A 25,649-nucleotide genomic window follows, 5' to 3' on the forward strand; every position below is an offset into this window, starting at 1 on the left:
TTAAGAATATATATGTAAGGTATAATAACATGAATTACTGTTCACCCTTAACTGTATCCATGGTAAACAATCCTGTCTGGTACCCCTATTCAGAAAGCTATATTCTTTTGCATATATTTTGTGTTACAACCAAGGAAGTGCATGTTATACACTTTATTCATCATATGAAATATGTATGAAAAGTTTTAGGTCAAGTAATACAAGAATCTTTTCCTATATAAATTGGCATTCACAAAAAATAATTCTCATTATCAAATGTATGCAGATCCTTTATCCAGCTGTTACACCTTACAATACAGTAATGAGTTTATTGTTTACAGTTCCAGACGTTTAATACATTTCAAATTGATTAAATGATTAGTGGCATTTAAGGCCACATTCAGTATTATTGGCAAGTTCATGGTTGCAAGTTTTTATTGATTGAAGAAGCTGGTATACTTGGAGTGAACCAAGACCTATGTCAGAAAAACAAGCAATATTATTTATTTAATATTAGAAACAAGGGAAACTTGCCAAGAGCAGGGTTGGGACTCACAACCTCAGTGTTGACCAGCAAGTAATTTCTCTAAATGAACTAATCTGCCAATGAGGCTTCTATTCCAAATTAAATAGACATGTTTCCATAAAATTGGTTACGGTATGTATGGTTTTGGTTTAAATGGTGAGTTATAGCAAAGCTTTGTCTTCAGACTTTATGTATAAATTTTTATGTTGTCCACTTTGTTGGAATTATGTAATCGGTAGGTTAATGTTGCTACTCTTTATGTAACTTTCACTATACCATAATATTTTTTTTTTCATTTCAGGTGGTTGCGCGGAGAACTGATCTAAAACTGATTGTCACTTCAGCCACAATGGATTCCACAAAGTTTGCTAAATTCTTTGGTAATGTTCCAGAATTTATCATCCCAGGACGGACATTCCCAGTAGAGATATTCTTCAGTAGAAACACAGTTGAGGACTATGTTGATGCTGCTGTCAAACAGTCATTACAGATACATTTAATGGGTCTAGATGGTAAGTAGCAAACCTATCAAACACATTGATATTTGTGAAAAGATATTATCAGATTATTACATGGCATTTTTCATATCCCATGTATTATCAGCCCTAGGTTCAATATCAGCCCAAGAGCCGCATGGATGTAATCATTAATGTAATTTAATCGTACACATGACAAACTAATTGTAATTTAATCAATTACATTGAAAGTAATCGGACCCATCTCTGCTAAATACGTTTGCTACAAATTAAGAATCAAGTATAGAAGTGATTTATGAATTCAAAGCCCTATCAGGAAGACAACAAACTTTTGGGTTTGATAGATTATTAGAATGAAATAATAAGATAAAAGTTCAGTTTCCATATTTTATTGACTATTCTTTCTGTTAAAGGTGATATATTGGTTTTCATGCCAGGACAGGAAGATATTGAAGTCACATGTGAAATATTGGCAGGTAAGTAATAACTGTACTGCTATGGTCTACTCATCATTTACACAACATCACCTTTTGTTCAAGTTTTTGCATAATTCGTTCCTTTGTCAATTGTTTTCCCTTATTAAAGTAGATTGTAAATAAATTCACATAAACAGGTGCAGATCCAACAAATTTGAAAAAGGGTTCCACCACTCCAACCCCTGGAACACTATAAGTTTATAATTGAAAAAAAAAGGGGGATTGTGCAAGGAAAAAATGGACCTATGTATTATTTATCATTTTATTTATTTTTTTTTCAAATAAGATAAAAAGTAAGATATTGCTCAATCATGATTTTCCCTTCCTCAAAAAATTAGTTTTCTATGTTTTTGGAATTCATTTATACAATCATGTTCTTATTTTATCAAGTTGTATACAGAATAGAATACACCAAAACAAAAATATCCAGAAGTGATTCGTATCTAAATACAGTCAAATCTGCTATAAAGGTCACCTGTGTTAAATGAAAACCTTTTTTATCAGCCGATTACTCTCTTCTTGTCCTACTGTTAAACCTATGCAGTTTCAACCTGAATTTAAAGGTCACATCTCTTATATGGTCAGTTTTCTGTCGTCCTAAGGAGACCTTAATTTTCATGGTTAACCTGCAGAATAAATATGAACACCAATAGCCCTCCAGCATGTTTAATTTACATAATCTGTTATATTTTACAGAAAGACTAGAAGAACTAGATGATGCCCCACCATTAGCAATCCTGCCTATTTATTCCCAGTTACCTAGTGACTTACAAGCTAAGATATTTGAGAAAGCTCCGGGTGGTATGAGGAAGTGTATAGTAGCTACTAATATAGCAGAAACATCTTTAACAGGTAATTTGTCAGAGGTTGGTATGAGGAAGTGTATAGTAGCTACTAATATAGCAGAAACATCTTTAACAGGTAATTTGTCAGAGTGTGGTATGAGGAAGTGTATAGTAGCTACTAATATAGCAGAAACATCTTTAACAGGTTATTTGTCAGAGGGTGGTATGAGGAAGTGTATAGTAGCTACTAATATAGCAGAGACATCATTAACAGGTAATTTGTCAGAGGGTGGTATGAGGAAGTGTATAGTAGCTACTAATATAGCAGAAACATCTTTAACAGGTAATTTGTCAGAGGTTGGTATGAGGAAGTGTATAGTAGCTACTAATATAGCAGAAACATCTTTAACAGGTAATTTGTCAGAGGGTGGTATGAGGAAGTGTATAGTAGCTACTAATATAGCAGAAACATCATTAACAGGTAATTTGTCAGAGGGTGGTATGAGGAAGTGTATAGTAGCTACTAATATAGCAGAAACATCTTTAACAGGTAATTTGTCAGAGGGTGGTATGAGGAAGTGTATAGTAGCTACTAATATAGCAGAAACATCTTTAACAGGTAATTTGTCAGAGGGTGGTATGAGGAAGTGTATAGTAGCTACTAATATAGCAGAAACATCATTAACAGGTAATTTGTCAGAGGGTGGTATGAGGAAGTGTATAGTAGCTACTAATATAGCAGAGACATCATTAACAGGTAATTTGTCAGAGGGTGGTATGAGGAAGTGTATAGTAGCTACTAATATAGCAGAAACATCATTAACAGGTAATTTGTCAGAGGGTGGTATGAGGAAGTGTATAGTAGCTACTAATATAGCAGAAACATCTTTAACAGGTAATTTGTCAGAGGGTGGTATGAGGAAGTGTATAGTAGCTACTAATATAGCAGAAACATCTTTAACAGGTAATTTGTCAGAGGGTGGTATGAGGAAGTGTATAGTAGCTACTAATATAGCAGAAACATCATTAACAGGTAATTTGTCAGAGGGTGGTATGAGGAAGTGTATAGTAGCTACTAATATAGCAGAAACATCTTTAACAGGTAATTTGTCAGAGGGTGGTATGAGGAAGTGTATAGTAGCTACTAATATAGCAGAAACATCTTTAACAGGTAATTTGTCAGAGGGTGGTATGAGGAAGTGTATAGTAGCTACTAATATAGCAGAAACATCTTTAACAGGTAATTTGTCAGAGGTTGGTATGAGGAAGTGTATAGTAGCTACTAATATAGCAGAAACATCATTAACAGGTAATTTGTCAGAGGGTGGTATGAGGAAGTGTATAGTAGCTACTAATATAGCAGAAACATCTTTAACAGGTAATTTGTCAGAGGTTGGTATGAGGAAGTGTATAGTAGCTACTAATATAGCAGAAACATCTTTAACAGGTAATTTGTCAGAGGGTGGTATGAGGAAGTGTATAGTAGCTACTAATATAGCAGAAACATCTTTAACAGGTAATTTGTCAGAGGTTGGTATGAGGAAGTGTATAGTAGCTACTAATATAGCAGAAACATCTTTAACAGGTAATTTGTCAGAGGGTGGTATGAGGAAGTGTATAGTAGCTACTAATATAGCAGAAACATCTTTAACAGGTAATTTGTCAGAGGGTGGTATGAGGAAGTGTATAGTAGCTACTAATATAGCAGAAACATCTTTAACAGGTAATTTGTCAGAGGTTGGTATGAGGAAGTGTATAGTAGCTACTAATATAGCAGAAACATCTTTAACAGGTAACTTTGTCAGAGTGTGGTATGAGGAAGTGTATAGTAGCTACTAATATAGCAGAGACATCATTAACAGGTAACTTTGTCAGAGTGTGGTATGAGGAAGTGTATAGTAGCTACTAATATAGCAGAAACATCTTTAACAGGTAACTTTGTCAGAGTGTGGTATGAGGAAGTGTATAGTAGCTACTAATATAGCAGAAACATCTTTAACAGGTTATTTGTCAGAGGGTGGTATGAGGAAGTGTATAGTAGCTACTAATATAGCAGAGACATCATTAACAGGTAATTTGTCAGAGGGTGGTATGAGGAAGTGTATAGTAGCTACTAATATAGCAGAAACATCTTTAACAGGTAATTTGTCAGAGGGTGGTATGAGGAAGTGTATAGTAGCTACTAATATAGCAGAGACATCATTAACAGGTAATTTGTCAGAGGTTGGTATGAGGAAGTGTATAGTAGCTACTAATATAGCAGAGACATCATTAACAGGTAATTTGTCAGAGGGTGGTATGAGGAAGTGTATAGTAGCTACTAATATAGCAGAGACATCATTAACAGGTAATTTGTCAGAGGTTGGTATGAGGAAGTGTATAGTAGCTACTAATATAGCAGAGACATCATTAACAGGTAATTTGTCAGAGTGTGGTATGAGGAAGTGTATAGTAGCTACTAATATAGCAGAGACATCATTAACAGGTAATTTGTCAGAGGGTGGTATGAGGAAGTGTATAGTAGCTACTAATATAGCAGAAACATCATTAACAGGTAATTTGTCAGAGGGTGGTATGAGGAAGTGTATAGTAGCTACTAATATAGCAGAAACATCTTTAACAGGTAATTTGTCAGAGGGTGGTATGAGGAAGTGTATAGTAGCTACTAATATAGCAGAAACATCTTTAACAGGTAATTTGTCAGAGGGTGGTATGAGGAAGTGTATAGTAGCTACTAATATAGCAGAAACATCTTTAACAGGTAATTTGTCAGAGGGTGGTATGAGGAAGTGTATAGTAGCTACTAATATAGCAGAAACATCTTTAACAGGTAATTTGTCAGAGGGTGGTATGAGGAAGTGTATAGTAGCTACTAATATAGCAGAAACATCTTTAACAGGTTATTTGTCAGAGGTTGGTATGAGGAAGTGTATAGTAGCTACTAATATAGCAGAGACATCATTAACAGGTAATTTGTCAGAGGGTGGTATGAGGAAGTGTATAGTAGCTACTAATATAGCAGAAACATCTTTAACAGGTAATTTGTCAGAGGGTGGTATGAGGAAGTGTATAGTAGCTACTAATATAGCAGAGACATCATTAACAGGTAATTTGTCAGAGGGTGGTATGAGGAAGTGTATAGTAGCTACTAATATAGCAGAGACATCATTAACAGGTAACTTTGTCAGAGGGTGGTATGAGGAAGTGTATAGTAGCTACTAATATAGCAGAGACATCATTAACAGGTAACTTTGTCAGAGTGTGGTATGAGGAAGTGTATAGTAGCTACTAATATAGCAGAAACATCATTAACAGGTAATTTGTCAGAGTGTGTATGAGGAAGTGTATAGTAGCTACTAATATAGCAGAAACATCATTAACAGGTAAATTTGTCAGAGTGTGGTATGAGGAAGTGTATAGTAGCTACTAATATAGCAGAAACATCTTTAACAGGTAATTTGTCAGAGGGTGGTATGAGGAAGTGTATAGTAGCTACTAATATAGCAGAAACATCTTTAACAGGTAATTTGTCAGAGGGTGGTATGAGGAAGTGTATAGTAGCTACTAATATAGCAGAAACATCTTTAACAGGTAATTTGTCAGAGGGTGGTATGAGGAAGTGTATAGTAGCTACTAATATAGCAGAAACATCTTTAACAGGTAATTTGTCAGAGGGTGGTATGAGGAAGTGTATAGTAGCTACTAATATAGCAGAAACATCTTTAACAGGTTATTTGTCAGAGGTTGGTATGAGGAAGTGTATAGTAGCTACTAATATAGCAGAGACATCATTAACAGGTAATTTGTCAGAGGGTGGTATGAGGAAGTGTATAGTAGCTACTAATATAGCAGAAACATCTTTAACAGGTAATTTGTCAGAGGGTGGTATGAGGAAGTGTATAGTAGCTACTAATATAGCAGAGACATCATTAACAGGTAATTTGTCAGAGGGTGGTATGAGGAAGTGTATAGTAGCTACTAATATAGCAGAGACATCATTAACAGGTAACTTTGTCAGAGGGTGGTATGAGGAAGTGTATAGTAGCTACTAATATAGCAGAGACATCATTAACAGGTAACTTTGTCAGAGTGTGGTATGAGGAAGTGTATAGTAGCTACTAATATAGCAGAAACATCATTAACAGGTAATTTGTCAGAGTGTGTATGAGGAAGTGTATAGTAGCTACTAATATAGCAGAAACATCATTAACAGGTAAATTTGTCAGAGTGTGGTATGAGGAAGTGTATAGTAGCTACTAATATAGCAGAAACATCTTTAACAGGTAATTTGTCAGAGTGTGGTATGAGGAAGTGTATAGTAGCTACTAATATAGCAGAAACATCTTTAACAGGTAATTTGTCAGAGGGTGGTATGAGGAAGTGTATAGTAGCTACTAATATAGCAGAGACATCATTAACAGGTAACTTTGTCAGAGTGTGGTATGAGGAAGTGTATAGTAGCTACTAATATAGCAGAAACATCATTAACAGGTAATTTGTCAGAGTGTGTATGAGGAAGTGTATAGTAGCTACTAATATAGCAGAAACATCATTAACAGGTAACTTTGTCAGAGTGTGGTATGAGGAAGTGTATAGTAGCTACTAATATAGCAGAAACATCATTAACAGGTATTAAACTTTGTCATATTAATAAATGATTTTATGCCTTTGAAAACATCTATTAAATATACAAGGGAAGTCCGTAAAGTTTGTGGATAAGCTACAGTCTGCTTAAAAATAGCATTTCAGGGGAATTCCTTTTGCATATATTTGTAATCCTGTACTATATCCTTGTTCAATTATATCAATATTTGTCCAATTTTAAATGCGAAATAATAACACTTACTTCATATAAATATTAGCAATAGGGATCCAGAGCACGGCGAAAATATCACATGACATGCAGGCTGGTGTTTTCATATTTTTGTTATTTTTAGTTTCAAAATCAGCCAAAAATACATGATACTTGCATTGTGACGTCAGCAATAGTCTTGACGTTACACCTGATAAATTTGAATGGTCAAAATTTCGAAATTGCAGCCAAATGTCGATTTGAAGCATTGAATCCTGATAGGTATCACTGAAAAAACTGACGTTTACGGAAAAGGTGGAGCAGTGGGCAGTTATCAAGTTTTGTGTAGATATTGGAAAAACGCCAACAGAAACACACAAGTTCTCAAAATAGTCTGAGTAACATAGCAAGACAATGCACCGGCCCACACTTCTTTAAAAACTAGTCTAGAAATTGATTTACTTGGATTCAAATGTCTAAAACATCCTCTTTATAGCCCTCACTAAGTGCCAATGGATTTTGCTGTATTCCCGCATATCAAATCTTTTCTCCGTGGACAAAGGTTTGACAATCTATCTGAACTAAGACATGAAGTTATAAACATAATCTAAAAAATGAAAACAAAACAGTTTGAGAAAATATTTGATGACTGGGTAAAAAGATTTGAAAAAAAGGAGACTTCGTTAAAAAAGTTAAAATGTTGTTGTCGTTGAACGTCAGAACGTCGGAAATATTTGTTTTGGTGGTCCGGGTGAGAGTTGCTTATAATTTTTAAATTGGTGAAAATATGATTATTCTAGCAGGTACTGAAATTTTTTTTTATACACTTAATCAGTAAATCATGAAAATTGTTACATGTTTTTTTTATTTCCGACGGGTAATTATTTTTTTATTGAGATTGTCCTCAAACTTTACGGACAACCCTCGTATACTGCTATCTTTATAAAAATAAGGAGAAATGGTATGATTGAAGATGAGGCAGTTTTCTGCCCAGAAAATTTATATGAATGTTAGCAACTGTTGGTCACTGTTTGGCTATCAACAATAATTAGCAAATCATTAAAAAGTTTGAAAAACAATGGCCCAACTTTTGTGGGTAAAGATGAACCTAAAATTAAGATGTTCATCAAAGGACAAATTTTCTATAGGCTTATATGTAGACTTTGCTGACTTTGGCAAAACCACAAAATAAGATATCTACAAAAATAAAATTTTCCTTCAATCCACTTAAATTGATACACATGAAAATATAGGAATCCACAGTACTTTTTGATGATTATCTTATATTTTATAGTAACATTGTTTTTGTTGAAGACCTGCAGTTTGGGCAATATGCGATTAAGAAAAGTTTTATTTTAAAAATACCATTTGCATAAGTTTTCAATTTATCTATTATATTGTAATGCAGAACAATTAGATATCAAGTCAACAACATGGGTATTTATCATGTTGGATGTAGAAAAGTTTTTAGTCTGTCCTTCCACGAAATATTTAATTAGACTTTTTTTTAAATGATTAAGAATTTTCAAAAATTCCACCTGACAACAGATCAGACAATAATTTTAAGTTGAATCAATGCCGACAAGATCATTAACTGATGCTCATTAGCTAGTAGATACATTTGTCTTTTAAAATACAACTGACATATAAGGATTGATATGGTGCTATGTGGATAAATTTATTGGTTTTCAAGAGCAAAATTGGCAGCACGTCATCCCTACAACGGCTTCGATTTCTACGATTGTGAAAATGAACTGGTGTAATGGGGAGATAATTTTGACGAAGTAGAATCCTGACTGGGATGGTATATTTTTGTTGATGCTGCTGGATGTTAACATTGATATTATTTTACAGTGGATGGTATATTTTTTGTTGTTGATGCTGGATACTGTAAACTGAAGGTGTTCAATCCAAAGATTGGTATGGATTCTCTACAAGTTTTCCCAATTAGTCAGGTAGGTAGTTTACCTTAAAAACATAGATCTGAAATGAATAAATTTATTATCTTTCAATTAAAGTTGTCCAAAAAAAGTTACTAATTAAAGAAATATAGGTACACAACATGATAAATCAACAACATTTGTGATACTATTGTCTCATAGGAACTATATCTGTATAGCATTTGGTTCCAAGGCAAAACTACTCAAATAGATGTCTTCTCGAATTTATATTTTATATTATGGCAATTCTGCAAGGGAGACAATTTCACTTTTAAACCATTAGGTTTTGTTGATATTTCTTCATACGTTCATCTGTGCTACAAATGCAGGAAAAAAAGATATAAAATCTATAGGTTAAACTGAAGATAATATCATACCTGAAAAGAATCTTAGAGCAAGATAGATTTACAACATTTGTGCCAGAACTGGGTTTTTAGTCCTCTGAAATCTAACAACAGTTATCAACCTTTTTTTTAATTATTGAAACACATTTTTTAACCTATTTTTAACCTATGTTTATATAATTTCCAAAATTTTCTTCTGTCTTCCTCACAAGTTCATTGAAAGGCACATATTTTTTGTCTATCTGATGAGTTAAGCCCTTTTTAACTGATTTTTATAGTTCGTTCTTATGTTGTACTGTAATACCACTGTCCCAGGTTAGGGGGAGGGTTGGGATCCCGCTAACATGTTTAACCCCGCCACATTATTTATGTATGTGCATGTCCCAAGTCAGGAGCCTGTAATTCAGTGGTTGTCGTTTGTTTATGTGTTACATATTTGTTTTTCGTTCATTTTTTTACATAATTAAGGCCGTTAATCTTCTCGTTTTAAATGATTTATATTGTCTTATCCAGGCCTTTTATAGCTGACTATGCGGTATGGGCTTTGCTCATTGTTGAAGGCCGTACAGTGACCTGTAGTTGTTAATGTTTGTGTCATTTTGGTCTTTTGTTGATAGTTGTCTCATTGGCAATCATACCACATCTTCTTTTATATATATATATATTTCAATTTGCATAAATTGAACAGAAAACTATCTCTTTAGATAAAACTTGAAAGATGAATGGACCAATGGATTAATAGAGTCAGTCTGGTGATTTAGTACTATTATGAATGAACATATGTCACACATATTTTTTGATTTTCAGTAAAGTTAAGCTATACAAGTATTAAACTCTCCTCTTTCCATTACCACCTTTCATCTAATGGTATAGTAAAATGTAATGTTAGTAGCTCTGTGTATTTTAGAATTTTGGTTTCTTTTACAGGCAAATGCTAACCAGAGATCTGGAAGGGCTGGGAGAACAGGTCCAGGGTAAGTTAGTTTAATAACAGACCAAGTAACAAGTTATCAAAAGATATTGAGAAAAATGGCCTTTCATGATTAAAGTATTAGATTTTTCATTAATTGTCATTTTTAAAGGCATCTTTTCATACTCAATCTTTGCTGGGGGTCTCTTGGCCAGAAATAGATCCGGAAATGTTCGAATTTCTCCTCTTCTTTTTATGGTATGGTATGGTTTTTGTTTCTTTCATTTACATTGGGGACTAAAGAAACGATCAGTGTGTATTGTTCGTTTTGTAGAACTTGCTATTAGTGTGTATTTTGCATTATAAGCAGTCAACCTGACTACAAACTATCATTATTTGTATATTCCGTGAGGAAAGAGGTCGGGTCAATTTCAAGTGTTATCTGACATATAAAGATTCTTTATTTAGTTCAGACGTTGATATAACAATGAAAAGTCGACTGAACATGATTAATATTGCATCTTCTATAATTCAAAGCGGAATTCGGTTTATGAACGAGAAACCGTAAAGCGTTTTCAATTTCGGTATTAGTTATGTATGTTGTCTACTTATTATCCTGGTTCCCTGTACTACGTTCCGGGTATTAGCTATTTGATATATTTGATGTGTAACATTACAATCGGGTACCAGCCAATCTACGTGTGTATGTGTACATGATTTCCTGCCAAAATGACCGACTTAAAAAATAGTCCATAAACGTCCCGTATAATGATATGCAAATTCATAATTAATTGTAACTTTTTTTTTATCTTTGTATAATAATATAACAAAATGGATTCAACAAAATTGAAAATAGCATTATTTTACGAGGATTTCTCATATTTTTTTTCACTTCCGGGCGCAGTAATACGTATGTTTTGAAGAAGCTTGAAGAATTTGACAAAGTGAATTGAGAAGGAAACGGATAGATATACGTCCTTGTTATCAGGTAAAACAATTTAAATGTACAGAACAAACACATTTACTTCACACAAATAGTACAGGCTTAAGCTTTTTATTGTCTAGCTTATACACGACTGTAGTCAAGTGTTTAAACAGTTAAACGACGGCGGTGACCTACAAGGTACGGGTCATACTGGGTCAAGTCTAAATATGTAAACATATCCACGTGCTATTATGTAGAACGCATTGTCATGCAATATCTACAATTTTTTCCTCCTTTATACATCGTATAACCAGATATATTTCTCCTTTTTACATCGTTTAACCAGATTTATTTCTCTTTCAAATACACTTAAACGGGTTGTATGTACTTCTTCTTATATGGTATCCAGTTATCCATCAGATTTTTGATGATTACTAACTGCTGCGTAGGTATCTTTTCTAGTGTTTTCTTGTCCTTATTAAAGTTCATTTGTTGATGTTTAAATATTTTTGAACGACTGAACACAGGAGTGAATGAATGCAACAATTATATATACTGAAGACTTGGGCTGTACAATGATAGTGTACGTATATCATACAGATAATTATTCTAGCAGTAATTATGTTAATTTAGGATGTAATGTCTAATGACAGGAATTCATGAGCTATGCCTCAGGCTTTCTGAAAAAATATCAATGACAATGTAAACAGGAACAAAACATTGACACGAATGATGCTCTCTTCTATGTTATATAGTTATTTAGGTATATGTGTTGCACAAGTTTCAATTAAACTTAAGTAATTAAACTTTTTTTCAGGGCACAAACCCACTTTAAAGAGACTTGTCTACTGCCATACCCATCCTATTTTCATGCACCATTTGCAAACAAGAGACTGAATGGTTTGCAAAATTAAAAATCAGGATGGTGTCCAATTAAAACAAAAGAACTAAACTGGATGATTATTGTAGGAGAAATCTAGAGGAAAGTTTTGATTTGTGAAATTGGTTTTCCTGAAAAGTCATTCATCCTAGCCTGCAGAAAGGAACTATAACTGTCCACCACCAACTGACGAGCTAATGTTGAGCTTCACATATGGAATTACTCAAATACCATCAATGTCTATGTTTTCAGCACAGATTTCACAATTTATGACACAGCTGTGCTTTTTTTTATACCTGTTAAAGAGTTGTATACTAAATTTTATTTTTTTATCAATAAATATATATTATATTAATTGTGTCATCTAAGAACTTGTATTTTGCCAAAAGATGCATACTAGTGAATGAAAGTGGTGCAGTTCATTTTGCTTTGGTATATAGAATTGAATTACAATTGTTCATGTTATTGGAATGCATATACTACTGTACAATCTCAAACAATGAGAAAAACTAATACCGTTAAGAGAATTTCATATTTACAAGTAAGTTTTGTTTTTGCGTTGAATAATTTTCTTCTGTTGTTTTAATTGCAAATATGGGAAGTGGTTGAAATGCTAATGAGACAGCTGTTATGGCCACAGAGCCTTAATTGAAAACTTCTTTTTCATTCATACCGGTAGATTTTGCCTGGAATTAGAAACATATCTGCCAACTTTTCAAAATGCACATGGGGGTTTTACGTGAAAAATGGTTCATATAGTCATACAAAACCTTCAAGGGGGCCTTTAAATGGAAGCAGGACTAGTCGCCCCACTGGCTAATCGCCCCACTTTTTAAAAAAACACCACAAACTGATTTATCAAATCGCCCCACATGTGAAATTGGTTAAATCATGTTAAATATTACTCCTGCCAACTCGCCCCACATGTGAAATTGGTTAAATCATGTTAAATCAGGATTCTCGCTAAGGATTTTTGAAGGCGAGTCCAGGGACTCGTCATTTTTGGCCACGGTGAGTCATGGTAACTGTGTTCAGTTTATACAAAATATTTCAATATTGATGTATTTGTGGACTCACCAGTTTTGACAATGGTGAGTCCAGACAGATTTTGATGAGTCCAGGACTCATGGACTTGCCTTAGCGAGAACCCTGTTTAATATTACTCCTGCCAACTCGCCCTACTTATAAAAAAACGGTAATTTTTTGATTAATATATATATAAATAATTAAAAATAAAAACTCGCACCACTTTAATGAAAACTAATCTACACAGAATACAAACAAACCGAAAATTAATTTAATTACTATTATTGATATATACTGAAATTATAATTCTAAAAAAAAACTGATTGTTGAAGAATAAATGTAAGTTTTGAAGCTTAGTTATTTGCATAACAATTGAAAAGAAACCTGTTAATTGTATCATAAGGCAACATAAGGAATTAAACTTATATTCAATGGGATAACATCTTTTTCCATACGTGGGGCGAGTTGGCATTACTAAATTCATCCTGGTTAATAATATATTTATCTAGATTTCACCGATTTCCATTAGGTGGGACCAGTTGGCAGGAGTAATATTAACAGAATTTAACGTATATACAACGGTATAACATCTTTTTACATAAGTGGGGCGAGTTGGCATTACTAAATTCTTCCTGGTTAATAATATATTTATCTAGATATTATCGTTTTCTATTAGGTGGGGCGAGTTGGCAGGAGTAATATTAACAGGATTTATCACAGTTCACAAGTGGGGCGATTTGGTAATCCAGGTTGGGGCAGTTTTTTTTTAAAGTGGGGCGAGTTAGTGAAAAAGTGGGGCTATTTGCTAATGGGGCGATTGTCATGGATTCCCTTCAAATATATTCTAATGTGGTTTTTGGCTTCTTCTTGCATTAACACGCTTATAGCCATTGTTGAATTAATTGTTTTCTTTAAATAGTCGACAAAATTGCTCTTACAAAATTTCCATTTGGGAGCCTGGAGCTCGATGGGGGAAATACTCTGCAAATACTGACAGTTGGCAGGTATGGTCATCAAAAAAGTTGACATGTTACTATGTACATTTACCATTATGTTACATTTTACTTGATGTTCTTGCTATACACACAGTACAGAGACTAGTCAATCTTTGTGAACTATTTTTTATGGGAGTCATAGAATATGTGTGTGTATACAATCAATAATTAAAAATAGTCTATTTATATTGAAAAGGAAAAGTTCTTTTATGTCTAAAGAAGAGGGACGAAAGACACCAAAGGGACAGTCAAACTCATAAATTTAAAGCAAACTGACAAGGCCATGGCTAAAAATGCATTTCATGGCGAGGCACAAAAAATATACTGTAAACAGTAGACTATAGATATAGGTGAACTAGGTACAAAAGAACTCTAAATCTTAAATTCTACAAACCACCTCTGTTCTATGGAAGATAATGATATAACTGGACTAGAAATACACACAACCTGTAATTAACTGCCTTGACAGCGCTTTCGCGCTTTGATTAAAAAGGCCAAGAGAACATTTCCACTGTAGCAGAGGGGGCATTAAGTTTTACCCTTGTCTGTCCCATGTACATACCTACATCCTGTACATTCCAAAGTTGGTTTCCATTCTCTAACTTTAGTTTGCCTCAACCAAATTTTATGAATCTCATACTCAATGCTTATTATCACAAAATACAGATCAAGTTTGAATTATGGGGGCATCACTGTAACCTTTAATGAGTTATGCCCCTTTACAAATCAGTTTCAGCTCTCCAACTTGCCTCAACTAAAGGTTATGAAACTTATACACATTACTCATTACCACGAAATACAGATCAAGGTGGAAATTTTTGGCGTTACTTTTGCTGTTACAAATTTGAAAATTGCTAAATTTTTCATGTGCATTCTCTATCTTAAGTTTGCCTGAACCAAATGTTATGAAACTTAAGCACAATACTTTTTCCCATTAAACACAGATTAAGTACAAATTTGGGTAGCATCACTTTTACTGTTCTTCATAATTTCCCTTTATAACTTTATATGATATGCAAGCGAGGGCATCATCTGTGTTGCATGGACCATCATTTATGTCACTCAAGTTGTTTTTTGAAACATAGACCAAAAAGGTCTTTCAGAATAAGCCCAAACAGCATTACTTTGAAGGAACTTTATGTTTCTGTTCTGGCTATAACTTACCACAGATATATTTTAAAAGTGTAAATTTTTGCCTTCATAGTCTCTTTTCTCCGTTTAATTTTTTTTTCTACAATCACAAGGATTTTTTCAATAACAAAAAATCATCAGTTTTAAAGTAAAATGCATTGCTTAAGGTAGTATGGGTGTCTTCCTCCATCTTGGATTGTAAAAAACAGAGAACCAAAGGTTCAGATTTTCTATCAAGCTAGCACAATTTGATGCAGAAATACAAATATTTAATGATAATTTTCATTTAAAAGAACCAATTTATAAGAATATAACTTATAAATATTAAATTTTTTGCAAATGTTGATTTTTATACGACCGCAAATTTTGAAAAAAATTTCGTCTTATATTGCTATCACGTTGGCGTCGTCGTCTGCGTCGTCGTTGTCGTCGTCCTCGTCCTCGTCCGAATACTTTTAATTTTCGCACTCTAACTTTAGTAAAAGTGAATATAAATCTATAAAATTTTATCACAAGGTTTATGACCACAAAAGGAAGGTTGGTATTGATTTTGGGAGTTTTGGTCCCAACATTTTAGGAATTAGGGGCCAAAAAGGGCCCAAATAAGCATTTTCTTGGTTTTCGCACTATAACTTTAGTTTAAGTTAATAGAAATCTATGAAATTTTGACACAAGGTTTATGACCACAAAAGAAAGGTTGGGATTGATTTTGGGAGTTTTGGTTTCAACAGTGTAGGAATTAGGGGCCACAAAAGGGCCCAAATAAGCATTATTCTTGGTTTTCGCACAATAACTTTAGTTTAAGTGAATAGAAAATAATGAAATTTAAACACAATGTTTATGACCACAAAAGGAAGGTTGGTATTGATTTTGGGAGTTTAGGTCACAACAGTTTAGGAATTAGGGGCCAAAAAGGGACCCAAATAAGCATTTTTCTTGGTTTTTGCACCATAACTTTAGTATAAGTAAATAGAAATCTATGAAATTTAAACACAAGGTTTATGACCATAAAAGGAAGGTTGGTAATGATTTTGGGAGTTTTGGTCCCAACAGTTTAGGAATAAGGGGCCCAAAGGGTCCAAAATTAAACTTTGTTTGATTTCATCAAAATTGAATAATTGGGGTTCTTTGATATGCCGAATCTAACTGTGTATGTAGATTTTTAACTTTTGTCCCTTTTTCAAATTGGTCTACATTAAGGTCCAAAGGGTCCAAAATTAAACTTCGTTTGATTTTGACAAAAAATTAATCGATTGGGTTCTTTGATATGCTGAATCTAAAAATGTACTTAGATTCTTGATTATCGGCCCAGTTTTCAAGTTGGTCCAAATCGGGGTCCAAAATTAAACTTTGTTTGATTTCATAAAAAATTGAATAAATGGGGTTCTTTGATATGCCAAATCTAACTGTGTATGTAGATTCCTCATTTTTGGTCTTGTTTTCAAATTGGTCTACATTAAAGTCCAAAGGGTCAAAAATTAAACTTAGTTTGATTTTGACAAAAATTGAAATCTTGGGGTTCTTTGATATGCTGAATCCAAACATTTACTTAGATTTTTGATTATGGGCCCAGTTTTCAAGTTGGTCCAAATCAGGATCTAAAATTATTATATTAAGTTTTGTGCAATAGCAAGTCTTTTCAATTGCACAGTATTGCGCAATGGCAAGAAATATCTTATTGCAAAATATTGTGAAATAGCAATTTTATTTTTAATTAGAGTTATCTTTCTTTGTCCAGAATAGTAAGCAAGAAATATCTAATTGTAAGAATTTTTTTATTTGGAGTTATCTTTCTTTGTCCAGAATCAACTTAAATCTTTGTTATATATACAATATACAATGTATATTCACTTTTTACTACCAACTGATAAATTAAAATAATCTTTACCATTCAGTGATAACAAGCAGTTTTTTACATCTTAATATTTTATGATGTATTTAAATGAGTAGTTATTGTTGCAAACTCCATTAGAAATTTTAATTGAGATTAGTTTTGGAATAGGGAAAGGGGGATGTGATTAAAAAAATTGGGTTCAATTTTCTCATTTGAAATTTCATAAATAAAAAGAAAATTTCTTCAAACATTTTTTTGAGAGGATTAATATTCAACAGCATAGTGAATTGCTCTAAGAGAAAACAAAAATTTTAAGTTCATTAGAACACATTCATTCTGTGTCAGAAACCTATGCTGTGTCAACTATTTAATCACAATCCAAATTTAGAGCTGAATCCAGCTTGAATGTTGTGTCCATACTTGCCCCAACCGTTTAGGGTTCAACCTCTGCGGTCGTATAAAGCTACGCCCTGCGGAGCATCTGGTTTATGTGTGTTTTAAAAAAAAAATTAAACTGGCATTTTAAGGGGAAGTAACTCTAAAACAGTGCATTTTCTGAAGGATTCTACATGGAATTTTCCTATTTTGTATTTTAGCAGGAAAAAATGTATGGTGACCCTATCTTTTCTTTTGATATTCTCAAAGCATTGTATGAAAGCTACATTTTTCCTAAGTATTTAACAATTCTATCATTTTGTTTAGTTTCAATCACAAAATAGTGTTTTTTCCTGTATAATCCATACAAAATGTGTCATTTTGTCACGTCTTGTGGCTTGAGAAAATGCACGGTGACCTATCATTTTCATTATATTTTTCAACATATATCAATAGATACTACATTTTGGCAAAGTATGAACAAATTCTATCATTTTTATTTTAGACTCCCATACCACCTTAAACAAATATTTTATCAATGAAAATCTAGACAGATATTCTCATGAATATCCTTTTTATATACACCTTAATATCACTATTTGTCCACCATTACTGGGTATCACACAGGTTCCCTTAAAATTTTGACGTCTTAAAACAAAATGTTTTACCCCACAATGGAAAGATGATTGTTCTATGCGTCAAAAGTTTAAGCAGCTGGGATTAGCAATAAGGTGTATTAGATACAATTTTTTTTAAAAGTCTGATAAAGTTTTTTCATAGGTAAGACGTTTCAACTGAGGCACTTCACAGACGTCAAAAGGCGTCATAATGGAGTTAAGGGGTCTCGTCAAAAGGCGTCATTATGGAGGAAAGAGATAGTAGCTAATGCTAAACTTAAGACTAAGGGGAGTTACCAGATCAGATCTAGTGCAACTATTATCTATGTATTTTAGGCAGATATTGTGAATCCAAGAAATATGCTTATTGTAAATTTGATCTGTGTGGGAAAAGTCTGATTGTCAATTCCTGTAATTTACCCTGTAGTAAGAGATCCATTTTAAGTTGTCTCCCTTAGGAGGGACATCAATTTTTATTGACTATAGAGAGCTAGTGGAAAGAGAAAATCATCTGTGTGTTATGTGTTTAACCTTTAATTTTTAGTCCCCACCTATGATAGTAGAGGGGCATTATGTTTCCTGGTCTGTGTGTCCGTTCGTTCGTTCGTCCGTCCATCCGTCTGTCCGCTTCAGGTTAAAGTTTTTGGTCAAGGTAGTTTTTGATGAAGTTGAAGTCCAATCGACTTCAAACTTGGTACACATGTTCCCTATGATATGATCTTTCTAATTTTGATGCCAAATTAGAGATTTTACCCCAATTTCACGGTCCACTGAACATAGAAAATGATAGTGCGAGTGGGGCATTCGTGTACTGAGGACACATTCTTGTTTCAAATCTTTCAATCTCACTTAATTTGTTGTTTTAAAAGCTGAATGCTTCTGATAAAGATAATCATTTTGCACTAAAATACTAAAATTTTGTACAAATGCCAATATGTATTTTTCAGTCAATTTTGTCCAATATAGAACCAGTCTTTGATCATTAAAGGGAAGTAATTTGTTTAAAAAGTGTAACAACAGAATCAAATCGGTAATGGCAAACGGACTATTCAGGCATCTGTCTCTGCTACGCTGTCATTGTTGTTCTGTATATTTCAATGTTGAACAAAATAGCTCTAAATACTGTATCTATACAACAAAAATATTAAAACATAAAACAGCATTGCTTTTTATGAGCATGAATTTTTTAAATACAAGTCAAAAACAAATTAAATCTTTTTCTTACTTTCAGTCACTGTTACAGACTATATACACAGAGACAATATAAAGATGAAATGTTAATAACAACCATACCAGAGATGCAGAGGACCAACTTAGCTAATGTTGTATTATTACTGAAGTCACTAGGGGTACAAGATCTGTTAAAATTCCATTTCATGGACCCACCTCCACAGGTAAAAACTTGGTTAATGGTGTATTAGGAAATGTAAAGCTCTGGATAAGGTAAATAAACTCATCATATATACCAGGATTAAATTTTGTATTTAGGCCAGATGCAGGTTTCGTCTACAAAAGACTCATCAGTGATGCTCAAATCCAAAAAGGTTTGCAAAGCCAAACAAAGTATGAAATTAAAGAGCATTGAGGAACATAAAATACTTTGCATACATTAATATTTATGAATTACTGATGTGTAATCACTGCAATCCTTTCTGTTTTTATTCAGTCTTAAAGAAAATTAAGGACAATGTAACTGTGTCATTAGAATGTATGTATATCATTTAGTGTTTGAATGTTGCAAAAATGTGTTCCTGTATATCTGTAAAAAATTACTGGGATCTATAAGCATTGTCTTAAATAAAACAAAATATATAAGAAATGATTAGATAAAAATTGAAAGATTGTAATTAATTCTGTCAGATTTATATTATAGGACAACATACTTAATTCCATGTATCAGTTATGGATATTAGGAGCTATAGATAACACAGGATGTCTGACACCAATGGGTCGACAAATGGTAGAATTTCCATTAGATCCAGCCATGTCTAAAATGTTGATTGTCTCACTTGAAATGCAGTGTAGTGCTGAAATATTGGTAAGTAGATCCAGCCATGTCTAAAATGTTGATTGTCTCTCTTGAAATGCAGTGTAGTGCTGAAATATTGGTAAGTAGATCCAGCCATGTCTAAAATTTTGATTGTCTCCCTTGAAATGCAGTGCAGTGCTGAATTATTGGTAAGTAGTTCCAGCCGTGTCTAAAATGTTGATTGTCTCCCTTGAAATGCAGTGTAGTGCTGAAATTTTGGTAAGTAGCTGCAGCCATGTCTACAATGTTGATTGTCTCCCTTGAAATGCAATGTAGTGCTGAAATATTGGTAAGTAGATCCAGTCATGTTATTCAGAGTGTAAATGAGTTGAAGGCTTCATACCTTGTATTCAGATACTTTATTTTAAGAAGTTTCTGTTTGTCTTATGTCCATTATTTTGCCTGCCTAGAATATGAGACATAGGGATGGCAGTGGCATAAACTGTTTGAAAAAGCTTGGTAATTACTGTTTCTTATATACTGTAAGCAATTGGTCAACTATACTTGGTGCAAGGAATGATTGTAACATGGTCAGGTAAGAAGAGTGTACTATTGGCTTGGATTAAATCTAAATTTTAAACGATTTCTTGAAAAATTGTAAACAAGTACAGTGAAACCCATGATTTTGTTAACAAGTACAGTGAAACCCCATGATTTTGTAAACAAGTACAGTGAAACCCCATGATTTTGTAAACTAGTACAAATTTATTGCATATTTTTTTTATATTGGTTATTAAATAAAAAATAATAATATAATTACAATACTCACAAGTAGCCTATTACAAACACAAAAAAATGTATTGACATTTATTCTGTTTATTGATGCCTATCTAATAGACAGAACATTCTGTGTACTGGAAAAATATTATCAAGGCTTTGTGATTCAGAATTGTCTGACCTTGGAAAGAAGTTTTATTAAGAGTTACCAACAATATTATAATAATGCATACATGTAGCATCTCACATTCACAACACAATATATTTGACATTTATTCTATTTCCTGATTTTATCTGATAGACATAAACTTCAGTGTACAGAAACAGTCTTAGGGCTTTGTGAGTCAGAATTGTCTGACCTTGAAAATTAAAGTTTTATTTAGAGTTACCAACAATATTATGATGATGCATACATGTAGCATATTTACAACACCATGGTTAAATTTTAGTCTATCTCTCAATTTCTATCAGATAGACATAACATTCAGTGTACTAGAGGAAAAGTATTTGGGCATTATGAATAAGAATTGTTTGACCTTGAAAATGAAAATTTCATTTAGAGTTCCCAAAAGTCATGTGTCCAAAATGTAAATAACATGAACAAATGATGAAGCTCATTTTAAGTCAGACAAGGGTATATCCTTGGGACCAAAATGTCAATCTTAAGAGGACAAAAGCTTCGTCCAGATTTTTTGAAAATTGGGTTAAGGTCATTTACTTGTTTAGGGGGTGATGGGTAAGAAGTATATGTAAGCTTGCCATGATCCTGAACTTTTTTATATTAAGAAAGTGATGTAATATTTAAATAATAGGAAGAATATACTGATCAGAATCTAACTAAGGCTAAGGCACTGGTAAGCACATTGTTAAACTGTGCCCTCTTTGCTAAATGTGTAGACTATAACCAACAGGATAAGACTAAGGCACTGGTAAGCACATTGTTAAACTGTGCCCTCTTTGCTAAATGTGTAGACAGTAAGGCTAAGGCACTGGTAAGCACATTGTTAAACTGTGCCCTCTTTGCTAAATGTGTAGACGGTAAGGCTAAGGCACTGGTAAGCACATTGTTAAACTGTGCCCTCTTTGCTAGATGTGTAGACGGTAAGGCTAAGGCACTGGTAAGCACATTGTTAAACTGTGCCCTCTTTGCTAGATGTGTAGACGGTAAGGCTAAGGCACTGGTAAGCACATTGTTAAACTGTGCCCTCTTTGCTAAATGTGTAGATGGTAAGGCTAAGGCACTGGTAAGCACATTGTTAAACTGTGCCCTCCTTGCTTAATGTGTAGACATTAAGTCTGTTATCAGCATAGATGATAAGTTCACCGCACTGTTACTTGTGGTTAACCTCTTTTTATTTATATAAAAAGTATAAGTATATACCTACTATAATGACCTTTAATGATGTCTGTGTAATAAATAGTAGCTATAAGGTATAGTAACAGTTTATCTATCTTATTAGTCATTATTGTTGTGAATCTCTTTGATAAACTCCTCTTGAGGCAAAAATAGGAATTTAATTTTTAGGTCACATAACTTTAAAAACATAAATAAACATAAATAAACAGTGCCTGTGCCAAATGTCACGTGCACATAAAAATATTCATTTGAAAATGATAAAAATAAATGTTTCCTTTTCCCCCACTTTTGCCAAAAAACGGAGACATAAAATACCTTAAAGCAATTTGTTAATAGATATTTTTGAAGTCTCCCAAAATGTTTTAGAGACTATAAAACTACAAATATGACAGCAATGGCGATGGTAGATTTAAACCACCTTGACTAGCTATCCAGCCCTTGCACGGTCTGCCATGACAACATACAAAGAATCATGAGGTTGTTTTAATAGGCCATTAGTAATATTTGAATTTTAGTTAGTTTTTGTGAGTAAAAGATTTTAACAAAAGCCAAGATATGATTTTCATGGGGCCAAAAGAACCCTAGAATGAATTGGTAGTTTATATTTTCTAAAGCAGGAAGAATTTTATGCCCAATTTATGTAGAATATCCTTTCAAGTTGAAAGTGTTTGCTCATTGTTAAAAGAGCCATGATAAAAACAGTTATCATTTAAAAGATGAATTTGTCAAAATTCAATTATACCATTTAACTCATTAAAACAGGGAATTTCTCAAAGAGACAACAACCAGACGAAAGAGCAGAAAACAGTCTGCAAGGCCACCAATGCGTCTTTAAAACAGCCAGAATATCCCACACCTGGAGGAGGGCTTCTGCTTACCCCTTAACAAAAAATTGTAGTACTCAGAAACATATAAATGAACCAAAATAAAAAAAAAAAAAAAACATACATACATTTCAGGTTTATGCTCTTATAATATACTAGATTATGGAGTGTGTGTCCGAGCGAGAACTGCTCTAGTTCATTACTTTAGGAATGTTTATCAAAAAGTAGTATTTCAATATTCAGCCCCATTCTACTAATTGGTCAGCCATCAGTCCTACCCTGATATACACTATCTTTTTCGGGTAATTAATACTGATAGCGTTTGACATTTTCAGCTAACAAATTTATCACTTTTACTTAACTTAATTATTGTATGCTGGTTCATATTCTGGACGCCAATCTTTGTTCCTTTATTATGTAATTCACTAACAAAACAATTATGAAGCTAAGAAACGGAAAAATACTAAATACTAAACTTGTTCAAAGGGTATCTACACGTCTCAATCTTCAAAATCGGTTATCTAAAAATACTACCATCGCTAACATTTTTAACAATAAAAATCGTGGTTACCCTTCTATCGATAAGTGTCATGCCAAAAAATGACTTACATGTCCCCGTCTTTCCACCAACAATACGGTAAGGTCCACGTTTAATGGTCGCACATTTTCTTTAAATTTTGAAACTGATATTACTTGAAAAACAAACAGTATTATTTATTTACTCACATGAAACAAACCGGGATGTGGTATTCAGTACGTAGGAGAAACTGGAAGATATTTATCAAAACGCACTCAAGAACATCTGTATCGTTTTAAAAGACCTAATAAATTCAAAAGTATCATTTACCAACACCTTAAGAAGCTCAACCATCCTTTTAAATATTTAGCAGTTCAACCTTTAGAAGTAGTAAATAAGCAGCCTGGTGAATCGCATTCAAAGTTTGTACGATCACGGAAAATAATTGAATTAAATTGGATTAAAAAATTACAGACAGTTTACCCTCTTGGTCTAAATGATAATATCATGGGAATTGGTAATATATCTAGAACCAATTCCGTTAACATTTTGGATATTGTTTCTAAAACTGTTCGTAAAAACCGTTCTCACGGTTGTAGAACAAATCGCAATCAAAGAAAATTTCGGGCCAATCATACCAATATTTCGGACCTAATTTCGATTTCTAAAAACAACGGCAGACATTATCTGTTAACAAAACTCTGTTCGTTACCGGTTAATAAGTTAAATAAAATTTTGGAGGATTGCAACACAATTTCATATAGCAGTCCTAAGTATGAAATTGTTCAAATTATTATGGCATATTGTTATTCTAAATTATTTCCCAAAATTGATCGCCCTGAAGATCATAAAAAACATTTTATCAAAATTAAGTATGTCAATAAAGGCTTTGATTTTGTAAATATTGCCGGTATATTTAACGACCATTCTGTTAAAGAACAAATTCCTGGATATTTTGACAATACTGAACTTTCTCTTATTTGTTATATTTACAAGAAATCTACCCGGAAATTTGTGTTTAATTATAGTCAATTGTGTAAAGATGTTAATATCAGTGAAAATACACCTACTTCATGTAATTGCAGTAATTGCAGTAATTCCTAATATATTTATGGACCCATTTCCCATGTTATAACAGGAGATCTTAACATCGTTCAAGACCGAGAGTTAAAATCATTTCTCAGTAAAGGACCTAAATATCGTCCCCCGTCAATTATTAATTGTCGTAATATCATCCACGACTCACTCCATACTTACTGTATGAAATGGATAAAACGGGAAAAAGCTGACAAAAAATCTTTGGACTCTTTTTTTAATTCAGTAATGAAGATAGTTGATATACGTATTCAACATTTTAAAGAACATTTTACTATTAACAATAACCACAATAAACCTATTTCTCGTATCAAACATAAACTAAAAGAACTAGCCAAGGAATTTGTTTTTGTCCCGGCCGATAAAGCTGCTAATAATATTATTATTGTTTGACGTAAATTTTACATTGAGGTTCTGAAAAAGGAAATCACCAATTCACCAACATTCCAACTGACTCCATTTTCAGAAAACGAAATCTGTAACAAACATAAACTTTTAGCCACCGCTTTACAAGCAGAGCCAAATACAATGAAAGTCCCAACTATGTATTGGCTTCCGAAGCTACACAAAACCCCTTACAAATATAGATTTATTTCGTCTTCAAGCCATTGTTCAACTACTAAATTGTCTATTATTCTTACCAGCACACTTGGTACAATTAAAAACCTTATAATAAATTGTTCAAATAAGGCCTTTGCAAATAGTGGAATAAATTACTTTTGGAGTGTCAAGAACTCGTTGGAAGTACTTGATAAATTGCATGCTTATATTGGTGATTTTGAATCTGTTCAAAGTTTTGATTTTTCTACCCTGTATACCACATTGCCTCACATTCTCATTAAGAAAATATTCACACACCTAATTAAATGGGCATTAAAAAAATCAGAATGTGAATATATATGTTCAAACTCTTTTAGGTCATTTTTTAGTAGCAATAAACAAAAAAACTATGTTAATTGGACATGCTTTGATACTATATATGCCCTGGAATTTTTACTAGATAACATTTTTGTTCGCTTTGGGGATTCCGTATATCGTCAGATTATCGGAATTCCAATGGGGACTAACTGTGCACCACTTATTGCGGACCTCTTTTTGT

The 25,649-nt window shown here is 33.1% G+C and overlaps 1 protein-coding gene across 1 annotated transcript in view; it reads left to right on the forward strand.

Moving 5' to 3' along the window:
* Positions 1-25,649, forward strand: part of LOC134720706 (pre-mRNA-splicing factor ATP-dependent RNA helicase PRP16-like) — an 81,375-nt gene that overhangs the window by 26,220 nt on the left and 29,506 nt on the right. Inside the window, exons 13-19 of the mRNA XM_063583156.1 lie at positions 807-1,017; positions 1,395-1,457; positions 2,154-2,309; positions 8,889-8,989; positions 10,246-10,292; positions 19,243-19,405; positions 19,885-20,049. Of these exons, the coding sequence (XP_063439226.1) occupies positions 807-1,017; positions 1,395-1,457; positions 2,154-2,309; positions 8,889-8,989; positions 10,246-10,292; positions 19,243-19,405; positions 19,885-20,049 (906 nt within the window). The remainder of the gene's footprint in view (positions 1-806; positions 1,018-1,394; positions 1,458-2,153; positions 2,310-8,888; positions 8,990-10,245; positions 10,293-19,242; positions 19,406-19,884; positions 20,050-25,649) is intronic.

This window comes from Mytilus trossulus, chromosome 6 (genome assembly GCF_036588685.1).
Source record: "Mytilus trossulus isolate FHL-02 chromosome 6, PNRI_Mtr1.1.1.hap1, whole genome shotgun sequence".
Classification (NCBI taxonomy): domain Eukaryota; kingdom Metazoa; phylum Mollusca; class Bivalvia; order Mytilida; family Mytilidae; genus Mytilus; species Mytilus trossulus.